At 30.8% G+C, this 13,763-nt stretch overlaps 2 protein-coding genes across 4 annotated transcripts in view; both read right to left on the reverse strand.

Moving 5' to 3' along the window:
- Positions 1 to 12,426, reverse strand: part of LOC106680677 (uncharacterized) — a 19,224-nt gene extending 6,798 nt beyond the window's left edge. Inside the window, exons 1-6 of one of the 3 annotated variants that reach the window (XM_014420550.2) lie at positions 12,201 to 12,426; positions 6,781 to 7,044; positions 6,393 to 6,598; positions 5,187 to 5,256; positions 1,000 to 1,095; positions 40 to 119 (exon numbers count right to left, since the gene is read on the reverse strand). In XM_014420550.2, coding sequence (XP_014276036.1) covers positions 70 to 119; positions 1,000 to 1,095; positions 5,187 to 5,256; positions 6,393 to 6,598; positions 6,781 to 7,044; positions 12,201 to 12,294 — 780 coding nt within the window. In that variant the 5' untranslated portion in view covers positions 12,295 to 12,426 and the 3' untranslated portion in view covers positions 40 to 69. The remainder of the gene's footprint in view (positions 1 to 39; positions 120 to 999; positions 1,096 to 5,186; positions 5,257 to 6,392; positions 6,599 to 6,780; positions 7,045 to 12,200) is intronic. The other 2 variants (XR_010844587.1, XM_014420558.2) reach the window with 2 other exon arrangements.
- A 2-nt stretch (positions 12,427 to 12,428) lies between these two features.
- The window catches only part of ced-6 (PTB domain-containing adapter protein ced-6), a 79,469-nt gene continuing 78,134 nt past the window's right edge, over positions 12,429 to 13,763 (reverse strand). Inside the window, exon 11 of the mRNA XM_014420538.3 lies at positions 12,429 to 12,942. Within this exon, the coding sequence (XP_014276024.1) occupies positions 12,868 to 12,942 (75 nt within the window). The 3' untranslated portion in view covers positions 12,429 to 12,867. The remainder of the gene's footprint in view (positions 12,943 to 13,763) is intronic.

A 13,763-nucleotide genomic window follows, 5' to 3' on the forward strand; every position in this document is an offset into this window, starting at 1 on the left:
ATGAGTACATAAAAATGTTCAGCTGTTTTTTAAACTCACACTATGTGAAGTCGGAGAGCTGGATTTGAGCTAGAACCCATAGTGCACAGTAACAATTGTAGGGTGATGTGAACAGTGAACTGCACTTGCGGCCATGACACAATATGTGAAAAGAAATATAATCAAGTTTTTACCCATATTACATTTAAATTACATGCATGCATACATACATTCGACAACAAAAGAACTGGAAATTTAATATTTTTTATTTTGAAGGCAATTATCAGAAATATGTTTGTTTTTGTGGATAATTTGGCAGTATAAAGTAGGCTGGAACTATATACATTGAAACACTCTTCAAGATCAAAAGGGGAGGAAATAATCGCCCACTTGTCTTGAGCCTGCTTTAATGGACTCTATTGTAAGTAGATTTTTGTATGTTTTAACCTCTTTAATTTTTTAACAACGCTTTCCTTTCATTAGCAAATGTCCTTCATCTATTCTGATTGAGGGTTATAGCTTATTCGAATGAAGACGTAGCCCTTGCGTAGAGGATAGTCACGTAGAACATTGGACTTTAGACTTGAAGTGATTAAACTAATTTTACTATTTGTGGCGCACTCCACAGATTCCAGGAGACAAGAAGCAACGAGCTGAGGGTTGGCTGGCAGTTGCTGACGGAGGGCCACGATTTGATCTGGCGATCTATTTACACTTCACGTCTTCGGTATTGAGAAATCGCTATTAAACTGGCCCTGAGGTTCGAGACATGTTCCAAAATGGCGCTAATACCCACTTGGACACTACGGCGGAGGTGAAGGGAACAGGGATTTTAATGAGGTGTTCCTCCCAACTCTTGGGAAAATATCGCAGAGAAAGACGACTGTTTGCCAACAAGTAATGGAGGACAGTTTTATTCACTGGCGAATCTCTCTTCTCTACCACTCTCCTCCCCCCCCCCTATTGAATGTATATATGCATTAAATTAATATTTGAAATTAATGTTTTTTATTGGCTTACCGCATTTAACCGCCGAAAAACTACCTGATTTGGTAACCTTAACTTGGAATACATCTTCAAAACTTCTTTTCATACACTTGTTATCATTTATTGAATCTAGATGAAAGAAAAAAAATATAGGTAATTTTATATTTTTGTATAATGAGTTATTTCATTGAATATTTCAACTAAAAAATATCATATTATCACTTAAACTAGGAGTCCTCAATCATTTTCTACGTTTGGGTACATTTACAGATAATATAATCCAAGATAAAATCTGACAAGGCAAGTATCGATGTATTTTATTTTGTGTTTTCATAAAATGAGTTGAATGCAGTGTGTACCAACACTGACATTCAATTTTGCTATGATATAAACAATTTCATTTTATCAAACTAATTCGCCTATGTTTCTACTTATAATTAAGATATTTATGTAACATTTTATTGAAAAAACGCATATCATCAGACCGTAAAAAAAAAGTCAATGTAATTACTGGTACAGGTTATTTTCCACAGAAAAAAATTGCCCGGACACGTGAGTACATGGCTGATGATTCCTGGCTATAGCTATGACACCTCGTAAGCTTTTTATCCCTAAAAAAAAAAATAGAAAATCAACGCGTCATTCTAGATACTGGTACTGGTACTGGTATTTGGAGGGGGAGAGAAGTCCTGCAAGTGGGTCTAGCGGTCTTTTTTGCCAACCCGTGACGGCTACCTGGGTTGTCTCCGCGTGCTAACCAAGTTGGGAGTGTCAAGATTCATTCTTTGGGACCGCCGAAAAATGAATGTTAACTATCCGAGGTGGGAATCGAATCCACAACGTTCTGAACCGAGCACTGGGACCTGCGACCCAATCTGCACGGCCGTCACGTCTCCATTCTAGATATATACACGGAAGAATTCTACAAATCAAGAAGTTACATAGGTGTCATAAAAATCGATGTTCAAGACTAAATGTCTCTAGAATGTTTTTTTTCCTATAAAAAAGATACTGTTGATTTTGTTGGATTTACGAGGTGTCATATTGTATCGTCCCTTACATACAATTAAAGTATAAGTTATAACATTTCTTGTAAAAAACAGTGTAATATTCTTCAAAACAAAACAAAGAAAGTTTATTTGATTCGTTTTGATGTATATTGGGGTGGCTGTTCCGAAGAATGTGATTTTCCAAGAGCTCACAGTAGTCAAAGGTTGAGTCCTACTTAAAAGTATAATTTTTTCAAGCATTTTTTTTTGTCTCAAGTCTTTCTTAGGACCTACAAAGCTCCGGAGTGGGAATTTCAAGATTGCGTTGTTAATTAATATCGAGTGACCCAATTGGGATTCGAACCCACAACCTTCTGAACTAAGCACTCTGGGATCTTCTTCCTAGCCCGCTAGCTATCAGGTCCTCTTCAAGCATGCTTGATCAGGTGTAGTAAGATTTATTGATATGAGAAACCCTGGTTTCCTCTCATAAGTTACGGGATATTATTATTTATTTTACATATTATATGTTTAACAATACATATGTATTTTTAAATAATTCAAATATTTATCTTTTGACGAAGAATACTGTTAAAAATGCTGTTAATGCTCTTGCAGTTTTGGAGGTTCCAATTACACTCCCAATCAAGACATATTTATAACACTACATATGTTATGTGGTATATAAATGGATAATATAATATCCTGTATGCTATATAAATGGAGTACTGCCAACAAGCGCCTTCTGAGTTACATACTTAAGTATCATTTAGTTTATTACTATTGATTCCTCAATACCCCATCCATCACACAATCACTCTCCTATTCCTACCACTTGTTTATGGATATAAGGACTGTAATTAGAATGTTAACAATGATTGGAGTAGACAATCTGTTTCAGTATGTATGATAAAGATAAGCCAGATGCTAATAGTAGAAAACCAACCTGATGAAATTTCTGAAACACTATTTATTAAACTAGAATACACTCTTAGCACAATAACGTTTTGAATTATTAAATCAAAAATGCAGTAACATAGCATTTGTTGCTTAAAATAAGTCACTTAGGAGGAAATGCGGCAATGCCCTTCTCACCGACCTACCTTGAAATACTTAAGTTCAAAGACCGCGTGAATCGATCTAGATTATGAATTATGGCTTCAGGGTCAGCAGGGCGACAAGTACCTATGTCTTTGCTGAGGAAGACTTTTTTTATTTCTTTATTCTCTGGAGAAACCACATCACGATCCAGTTACAGTGTAACTATCCTATAAGTCTTTAGCTATATTTAAGGAAGTTAAAGCGGGCATACAGAGAAGAATAAGGTTGATATTTTTGTTTTTATCTAGTTCCGTTGTTTTTTTTAATAGGGAGCAATAAATAAAAAAACTGTATAAGTTATTTGATTATACATTTAGTAATAATATAGCAGTAAACTAGACAACATTTTCTTTAAAAGAGAGTAAAATTTGCATTTTAAAAAACATTTAAAGAGGGCTTAATAAACCCTAGTTTTATGATTCAGTTTTTATTATTCCCGATTTTTTTTTTATCAGTATCGCACAGGACTACAAATTTTCCACGTTTAGAAAAACTTTCTTGTTCAAGGAGCTTTAATTTCATATTAGTTAAGTTGAGGTATGATGCAGAATTCCTCCATGATGCACTGAACCACCTGCAGCTTTGTAAAAAAAGATTTTGATTTGAATTGTGCCTCCTCAAAGTATCAGTGTTTAAGCTAAAATCATGGGCGTACCTAGAGGGGGGCATAATTACAACATGTATTTATAAATAATTTAAATACTAATTTCTTAACAAAGAATTGTTAGGAAAGTCTTATGAGTGGGCAGTGTTCTAGTGGATAAACATGCGTTTATAAAAGGCCCCTATTTACTGATATAATAGATTATATACTCAAATAACGAAGCAATCTATCTACATCGTTAGTATTATCTCTCAAATATGAAGCTCTTTAAAGATAAATCATTCGTCCATTAATTAACCCAAGCACGAAGGACGGCCGTCGCTCTCAATTCGACGCAGTGGTTATGGATTTTTACAATATGAGAGACTCAAACAACGAACAATTTTCAGGTCCCAACAGCAAGCAACTAAGATTTTCAACAAAGAGCTCTTTTCTAAAAATCTAAATTTGATAGTACTTTGGTTAGATCATAGATAAAACCACAATCAAGCATAATTTAAATTCAGATTCTATAAGTACAAATTTATTGGAAGTTTAAGCACTCATTACCAGGGGCCAAAGAGATACCATTAAAATAAATCTACTGACGATCACGACCATTGTAAAATGAACTTTAGAAAATCATTTATTTAGTGTTGAATTTCTGTTCAATTTTTAATTTTGAAATCTAATTTCATAAGGGCAATAATGATTAGTCGTAATAAAGTACAAAATTATGTTTATTTTTATTAAAGGGCATAAACTATATCAAGCTACGACAATGGTAATTCAAAATATTCTGTTGTTTCCCCTTTTATACCGGCTTCTGTGAATGGAGTAAGACTGAAAACAATGACCATGTTAAGAACTTCATGGTAGCCACAATATTTCAGAATCCCGGAAGTAATTAAAATTTCTATTTCTTGTCAAGGACATTGCTAATTTTTTATTGACATATTTTTAAATATTCTAACCTAACAGGATATTTTAACAGAATAAGAAATTAATTTAATTTACTTTCAACTAAGACCTGAATTCAATAAAAACGTTTTTACCCGAGAGAAGAATGAAAATTTAGTAATGTAAAAAAATGTTGATCTGGGGGAGTTAAGGGAAAGTCCTCATGTCAAGTAAAAGATTGAAATATAATTAATTTGTCGTTTCTACCACAAAGAAATTTTTTCGTTATTGCAAGGTTGTATTTATAGCCAACATGGTTGTGTACTGAGCCTTGGAAACCATTTTATTCAAGTAAGGCTTGAAGAATTTTACTTGTTCTTAAAAATTATATTTGTAAGATTCATTATTTTAAAGCCATTATGGATTTGGTTTGATATTAGTGAGTGAACTTCGATCATGGTAGCGCACGGCAATTTCATCCGGTCGGTGTGAGTTGTTTCCTGTTTGTTGACAGATGCGTGTTAACAACATACAGCATTTATATATCACAAGAAAGGTAGCCTCCAATGGAGAAAGGTCAACTACTCAAGTATTGGCCATACTGATATAAAAATTACATGGGTGTTAATTGTAGAAAAATAAATTACCCTTAGTGCCTTCTTTCTTTTGATCTTCTACTTTTTCATTTACATTTGTTTTAGCGGCGCAAGAAGGTTCCTGTAAAAAAATATCACGTTGAATAAATAACTTTTACATAACTTTAATTATTTTAAATTTATAATTAGTGATGGATTTTCGAGCAATGAAACCTAAAATGTGCAAAATCCTACATCGAAAACCCAAAATATGTATTAAACATCCAAATCCTGAAATAATAAACTTTAATGTTCATTTTTTATTATTAATACATGGAAAGCTCACCTAAGTTTGTTTGAATATTCTCTACATTCATTAAGTGCTATGAGGAAAACAATTGAATTACATGATTTTAAATTCTAATTATGAAATCTGGAATTCAATTTTCAATTTTTAAAAACTACCTAAAGTTTTAAAAAAAATGTGGAAGAGTATGTAAAAGAGATTTCTTTTTAATTTCTCTTATTATTTCTCATAGCATGTTCTTCCACTTAGTTTTTCAATCGTGTATGTACACACGAATATAGTATTAACCAAAGACCTAGCAATTAGTAAGTCAATGTAAAAAAACTTTAAAATGCTTGATTAAAAATATATTGGTATGTACAGTTTTGTCGTAGTTTAAAGTTACTAAAAAAGTCAGACGGAAGAACGTACGATAGATGCGGAGGAGAAATCGAAGTTAAAACAATATTAAGCTTATTATTGAGATATTTATTTATAATTGACCGAACTAACTTCTGAATTACAAGAACATTAATCATTCATGTTTAATTGTTCTTTATTTGTCAAGTTTAATTCTACTCATCATAATAAATAATTCAAAAATAACAAAATAAAATTGAAATAAGTATATACTGGTATGCATATGAGACATTTTGTACAAGCATTAAACTAAAATCAAAATGCTATAATCTTGCTCGAAATGAATAATTGTGTGTAATAATCCCGAGATTTGCAATAATAAATTGATACTACACTCGTTCAATCCACAATCTTCCAATTAGTGTTATTGAAATGTCATTTCCATCATTCTGATTTCTGTCGAGATTTGGTAGAATAAGGAGCCAGGAAACAAAAGTGCAATTGCTCGAAAATCCGGTCTCTATTTATAATTATCTGTGAAACTTGAGAAATAGTTTATTTTTTAATAGCTCATTTCATGTATGGGAAATGACTTCTATTTTTTTGACTCAGCTCACTTTATTATTACTCACCGACTCAGATTCAATATTATTCTCATCTTGGCTTAGCTGCTTTAATATCATGTTCTCGATTTCAGACCACATGAGGTCGTTGTACCTCATTTCATATTGGTCGATGATGTCTTTCACCTTTTGTGGTAGTTCCTTAGGTACGTTCTGATAGAACTGATATTTCATTAGATTGTATTTATCTTCGGTATCTCCTTGCCACCAATTTCCTGTAAAAAAACCAATTAATATCAAAAGACATATTTAGCATTTCTTACAGTTCGTATAGATTCAATACTGTAGGGAGGTGACCAGTAAAATCACCTCCCCGTATATCAAAAACAGATATGTTTTTAAGCAAGATATTTTAGCTATGCACTATAAATATATCAATATGACAAAAAGATCTTACCTCTTGGTTTAGACTTAGTTTTTTCGTCAGCGATGTGCGATTTCACACCTTGCCAAAATATCTCCATCTCGTTGATGAACTTCTCAATCACGTGACCATATCGATCATCGTCAAATAAAGAATCGTCACTAAATGTGTTATTGGATTCTTCAAATGCTTCACCGGAAAACGTAGGAGTATGGTCTGTGTCGTTGTAGAAATCAATTGATTCTGATTCTACTTTTGTAATACCGTCCAGTCTGCAAACCTTTTCCTGCTGTATTTCTAAAATGAACATTGGGTTTAGTTTTTAAATATAATACAGCACATGTTAAAGCCTATCATAAAAGTATTGATTTATGCACTTTAGTTAATTAAAAAAACATTCAAAAAGTAGCTATGGTATGGACTAATCTACATAGTTTTGAGGCCAATGAAAGCTTAAAAGTTGTTATGCTAATAATAGAGCTTTATAATTACTATTTGAGGGATAAATTGTCAGTTAATAGGGTGGTACGTAAAAAACGATATAAAAAAAACTGAATTCGCAAAGCCAACGAATCATTCTTCAAACTATACATGTGCTAGGAAAATCAGGGCGTCCTCCAGAATACAAAATGAAGTCTGTTTAAAGCAAATATCTTATCAGAATTGCTGTCTGTATCATAAACTTAGAAGACTACCCAAAGAAACACCGAAAAACTTCAAATTATTTTATATTTGTACATAGAACCTAAGGAGAATGCTAGGCATCCTATGATCTGAAATTACTTCAAGCAAAGAACTGGAACAGAGGACTGATCTCAAGCTCATAGATATAGTGATCAACAAAGAGAAATGAACGTGGATTGTTTGCAGCATAAGGAAATATAAGAAGTATGCCTTTGGTTGGATTCCAAAGAGACCTCGGTCGACCCAGGAACATGTGGAAGAGGTCGGTGAGCTAATAGCGGGAGCAATGGAAAGAAGTAAAGAACGATAAACAGAACTGTTAAAAGTTTGACCAATAACCAACATTCTGTTTAGAGTTCTTGTGATCCCTTCCCACCGCAAGACTTAAAATTATCACTAAGAAACAATGCGTTAAACCTAACAGGAGGAGTTCTAGGCCTGTATAGTTCCACTTTTTTTTTTAGAGTTCTGGTAGTCCCCCTATGAGTTCTAAAAAGTATACCTAATAAACAAATCGCTGAAGGTAATAGGAAACTTGTTAGGGAGGCTGTCAGAACTCACAGAATATTTAATTTTCACCACTTCTTAGTTTGGAAACATTTCAGCAAAAATGTCTGTCCTTCTTCGTGAGTTCTGTTGAGAATTCTGCTAGCACCCCTAAGCGTTATAACAATTATTCTCAACAATCAAATTGTTAAAATTAATAGAAAAAAAGGTGTCATAGTTACACAAAAGCCGCACGTATTTTTGAATGGTATGTTTCGTGTCTTAAGCAACTGGAATGTTTCTAAAAATAATTCAGGAGTCTAGAATTCTTATGGTGGCTATTAGCACTGAAAGACTTTTTAATTTTCACAACTTCTCAGTATGGAAATATTCGAGTAAAACGTTTTGGAAAACATGCTGTTTTTGAAGTTTTCTGTTAGTCTCCCTAAGAGTTCATGAGGACTCTAAAATAATTATTAAATTATCCTTGCTAACCAAAGTGCTAATGTTGAATGGTATTTTCCATGTCTTAAACATCAGAACTATTTCTTAAAATAATTGAGAAATCTAGAAAATATTGAACTCCCAGGGTTTTACCAGAGAACTAAAAATTTAGAGGATTGAGGCCAACTTTACTTAAGTAACCTGATTGGAATTTATGCGGATTTAGGCACTGACCTCAAGTGAAGAGATCCCATTGGTAGATTTGCTCATTTCTTGAATAAACATAAAAAATGGAAATGGACTGTGAATTATAGCAGTAATTTGATAATATTACGGAATGTTATAACCCACAGAAACAGAAATAATGTCAGGACAGTCTGATAGGAAGTATCTGGGAGGGGTTAGCTTTTGAATTGAGGTAGTTAATATGAACTCTTAGAAGGATATTGCATATTCAAACATATAATTAGTGTTATCTATATAAAAAGGTGGGTAGGATCTTTATGGTGAAAACTTCCTTTACTACTCCTTACTATATTTCATATAGTAGGTAAATGAGATTTAAGTATAACACTCATCTTTATCTATAACAAGATTTTTGGGATATATATTCTATATAGAACTATGTTAAAGATATAACTTTCTTAATCTGTACAAATTGTTTTAATTTTTTATGAGAAAAACAATTTACAACATAGTAGTAAAATCAGAATTCAATTATGTTATCGTTATTTATCCTGTATAAAATTGTAAAAAAAAGTGATAGAAAAAGGAATTATTTTGTCATAGTCTAAATCAAATTATAATATATTTTAAATTGTAATATTTTATTATCAACCTTATTTCCCGTTTCTCTTATTGAAAGTTTAATCATACATTCAGTAGAGAAATTGCTCATCATAATTTATTTCGGCATTTATAACAAACGCTTATGGAGCATATGTCCTGATAAAACATATCAAAAGCCTAAGTCCCTTTATCTTTGTAAATGTTTATTTTATCATAACATAACAAATTTACTCCTTATTATTGAAATGAGGATTAATTTCTTATATTACTTGAAGTTTTAACAGATATGTTAAAACAATACAATATTCATACTCAGAAGGGTAGAATTAATTTAGCATAATCAAAGTCAAATTATAATAATATATATTAAAAACAAAATTATAATGATATTTTAATATTACACAGTTTATTTAGCTAATTAGAGGATGAAGGGAAGTACAAATAGTCATCCATAGTAAATAATAACTAATTAAGAACACGCAGAAGTAAATATACTAGAACAAATATGACGTGTTTTTAATCCAGTTAAATCAATTAGAAAAAATACGATAAAATGAAAATTCAAAATTTCAAGAATCTTAAAATAGTTCCACTAGCTGAATAAAGATCGCAAAACAAATGAAGGAAGCTAAAAATTAGTAGTTCTAATAACTGTCGTAAGAGGTCAGCACCATCCAAACAGCCATTACCTGAATCGATGGAAAATGTTTATAAAAATAGTTCAACTAACTGCCTAAAGGTAGCAGCACAAATCAAGGAAGGTAAAAAATAATAGTTTCAATAACCGCCGCAAGATGTCAGCACCATGCAGAGAGCCTGAAGTCTAGCAGGGAAATTTTGTTTTGTATTAGGAAAGTAGGAGTTAACAGGAGCTCACTCGAACGGGCTCTAGTCATTGACCTTATTTTTGAGCTCTTGTAAACTCCTACTCTCCTAATACAAAACAAAAATTTTCCTGACAGGCTTCAGGCTGTCTGCATGGTGCTGACATCTTGCGGCAGTTATTGGAACTATTATTTTTTACCTTCCTTGATTTGTGCTGCTACCTTTAGGCAGCTAGCTGAACTACTATTTTAAATATTTTCTAATATATTTTGACTTCCGAAACAGCTGTCTGGATGGTGCTGACATCTTGTGATATTAATTAGAACTAATATTTTCTACCTTCATTGGTTTGTGCTGCTATCTCTGGACAGTTAATAGGACTATTATTTTATCATTCTTGAATTCTGAATTATTATTTTATCGTCTTTTTTTTATTTCATCTTTTGATCGTAATTAACAGGGGGGGGGTATTTTTATAGTGGTATTTATTAGAGCGTGTTCTTAATTAGTTATTATTTATTATGGATGAATATGTGTACATTCTTTTAAGCTCTTATTAACTTAATAATCTGTAAAATAGTAAAATAATAATAAAATATTGTTTTTAATAAGAATTATTATTTGACTTTGGCTTTGTTAAATTAGTTGAGTGAATATTGTGTTGTTTTAAAAGATCTGTAAGAAACTACAAATAATATATTAGTATACAAATTGAATTCTGGTTTAAGTAATAAGTAGTAGATTACTTAGATTAGTTCTGTAATGATAAATTAAACATTTATATGGATAAAAAGAGTTAGGCTTTTAACATGTTTTATATATACTCCATAAGAGATTGTTACAAATGTAGAACTAAATTAATGAGAAATTTACCTATTGAAAATATGATTAAACTTTTAATAAGAGAAACAGGAAATAAAATTGATAGTAAATCATTACCATTTAAGGTAAAATTGTAATAATTCCTTTAGGCTCTTGTAGGAGTACTTATATTCGTTATATTTTAGATAAGTACTTTACATTGCTTTATATGTTTATTTAATGTATGTATAAAGCCAGCTTAAGTAAGCAGAGGTCATATGTAATTGATTTTCAACTACAATAATTTATTGAATAAACAACCTATATTACAGAGGATACTCCAAACATACAAGGAGCCTTTCCACTATAAAAAATAATCTTTAGTTTTCTTCATTACACTAAAATAGATATCCTATTATTAAAATATTAGGGAATGAAAAATGTTTAGAAATTGAACAAAGAAAATTGAAGGCCTTAGGATGAAATGGAACTCACTTTAGATGGCCTATGATCCACTAGGAGTAGGGGAAATAGTGTATGAATAGATTTTAAGACAAATAATGCAAACTGTAGTAGCTGTCAAAGACTAATACATTATTGATGTTGGAATGCATTATTGAAGTGGATGCACTATTTCATAATCTCATTTACCACAAAGATAACCCCAATCCACAGATCTGCACTCTCAGATCATGGGTATACCACCATCAAAGGTTTCTGGACTAGACCACCATTGTCTTGAAACTGCATTGATTAATACAAATCTTCGTTGATAACTACTTTCCAAAATTTTTTTAACTAATATAAAGAACATTGGCTATAATATAACATTGATCGTGTGTAATAATAAAAGGAACATTGTCCGGGTGCAGTAAAAGAAAAACTCAAATAGCGATTAAATTATTTGTATTGAGCCAACGTTTCGCCTCACATGCAGGAGTTTCATAGTACATTAGTTTCGCCTAATCAGGGCTAATGAACTGTAAGTTAGTGTGAGAGTGGGAAAAATTCAAATACTGATTAAACCATTTATATTGAGCCAACGTTGACTGCACCCGAACCCTCTTCCTTTTATTTTTAGTGTTCATTATTCAATATTCAGTGTTATTAATATACCAAGATAATATAATAAGTAACTATCTTTGATTATAATCTTTAAAGTTAGAAAGTTATTTTATTTTTTTCTTAAAATTTGAAAAGCATCTAAATGGTTTAAATTTGTGTAGGTATGCAGCAGTTAACACATCTATTATTTGTTTTAGTATACATATATCGCTTCATTTAGAGCATCAAACCTTTAGGATTTTTATTTTAAAAATTACTTATCCTAAAATTGACAATTTTATAATGAATTATCAAGGGCACAGGACTTAATGCACTTAATATTAGTTTTATGTACGTAAGAAAAAAGTCAAAGTACTTGCCGATATTTTCTTGAGATAGATTTTTAGCAGTCAGAGATCCACATGTTACCGTATAGAAGAGAAAGAAGATACTGAGAACTCGGCACAGAAACATTTCTACTGATTCGATGATACTGTACCCGAGGCTGCTTACCAAACCTATATTACAGCTTTTATCCTAACTCAAAATTTAATGTCTCCATCCAGAAGTGAGTGATTGTGTGATATGAAAACAAATAAAAACTAACATATGTTTATATATATTTAATACTTCAACTTATCATTGTTACATCTTATTAAATAACAACACTATAAACTAATGCACAATGCAATAATATTAATAAAGATTTAATAATATCTCTTTAGATTATATACAAATTCTAAATATACACATTTGTAAAAAAAAAAAAAATTAATTCATAGATTTGGTCCCTAATATTGAACACAACTTTCAGATCTTATTATAACACAAGCACATATGTTATTTACACACACAAATTAAACAGTAAATAGAAATAAATCATAATAATATTTATCACATGGGTAATAAATAGATTTAGGTTGCATAATAACAACAAGAAACTTCCTTTTTTTTATCTTTAGTTGTTACAATTAATAATTTTTTTTTACAATAATTGTATTAATAATCAAGCAAGATAATTTTTCTATTCATTCATTCACTTCTTCATTACTTTCTCAGAGGATCTAGAGATTCGAGAGAAAAATCATCATTTCCAATTGAAAGTCCTCTGCTAAATCCATCCTGAAATTAAAAATTTGATTATATTAAAGTAACTGAAATAAAAATTCACCTTATTTATACTTAATATAAATATTTTGATCAATTTGGTAATATAAATTATAATTAGTAAAAGTTACTAATTTAGAAATGAAAATGTCTTAAACATTATAGGATAAAAAAAATCATTTCATGTTTTGGAGATATTTGGAAGAAACATTTTGTAATAACCAATTAAAATAATTTTATAATTCAAAACTTAAATATTATAATTTTTAACTAAATAAAAGTGTTTATTAATAATAATTCAGTACTAATAAAAAAGAAAACGTAAAAAAATGAATAGAAACATAAAAAACTATCAATTTGTTTTTGGAGAACAAAATTAACTTTAAACAGGAGTGTCAAGAAAAATGCTTTTGCGCATGGTAAAGCAAAAGCAGTTGACGGATTTTGATGACATTAATTCTTAACTATGAAAACACTAATCCCCACCATTCTCCAAATTTAGGCCAAACAGGATGGCTCATTTTGGAAATATAGGGCTGCTGAGGAAAATACATTTACGCATGCAAAACGGAAAGAAGTCAAAATAATATAAATAAAATCGAAGTATGTTAAGTATACATTTTTCCGTTAATAATCTACAAGAATACAAAGATATTTGGTAACGAGGAAGTGACAGAAATAGCATTAAAATAATTATAATTAAGTTATTTAATTGGAATAGTCTACTGTATATCTTATTTAATTATTGCTATTCAATTTACTGTCTGCATGCAATTTTCCAATTAACTTCTCCTATTAATACATTTACAGCCAACTATAGGAACACCATTTTTTTT

This window comes from Halyomorpha halys, unplaced genomic scaffold, assembly GCF_000696795.3.
Source record: "Halyomorpha halys isolate HHAL.00 unplaced genomic scaffold, Hhal_1.1 Scaffold18.1, whole genome shotgun sequence".
Lineage (NCBI taxonomy): Eukaryota > Metazoa > Arthropoda > Insecta > Hemiptera > Pentatomidae > Halyomorpha > Halyomorpha halys.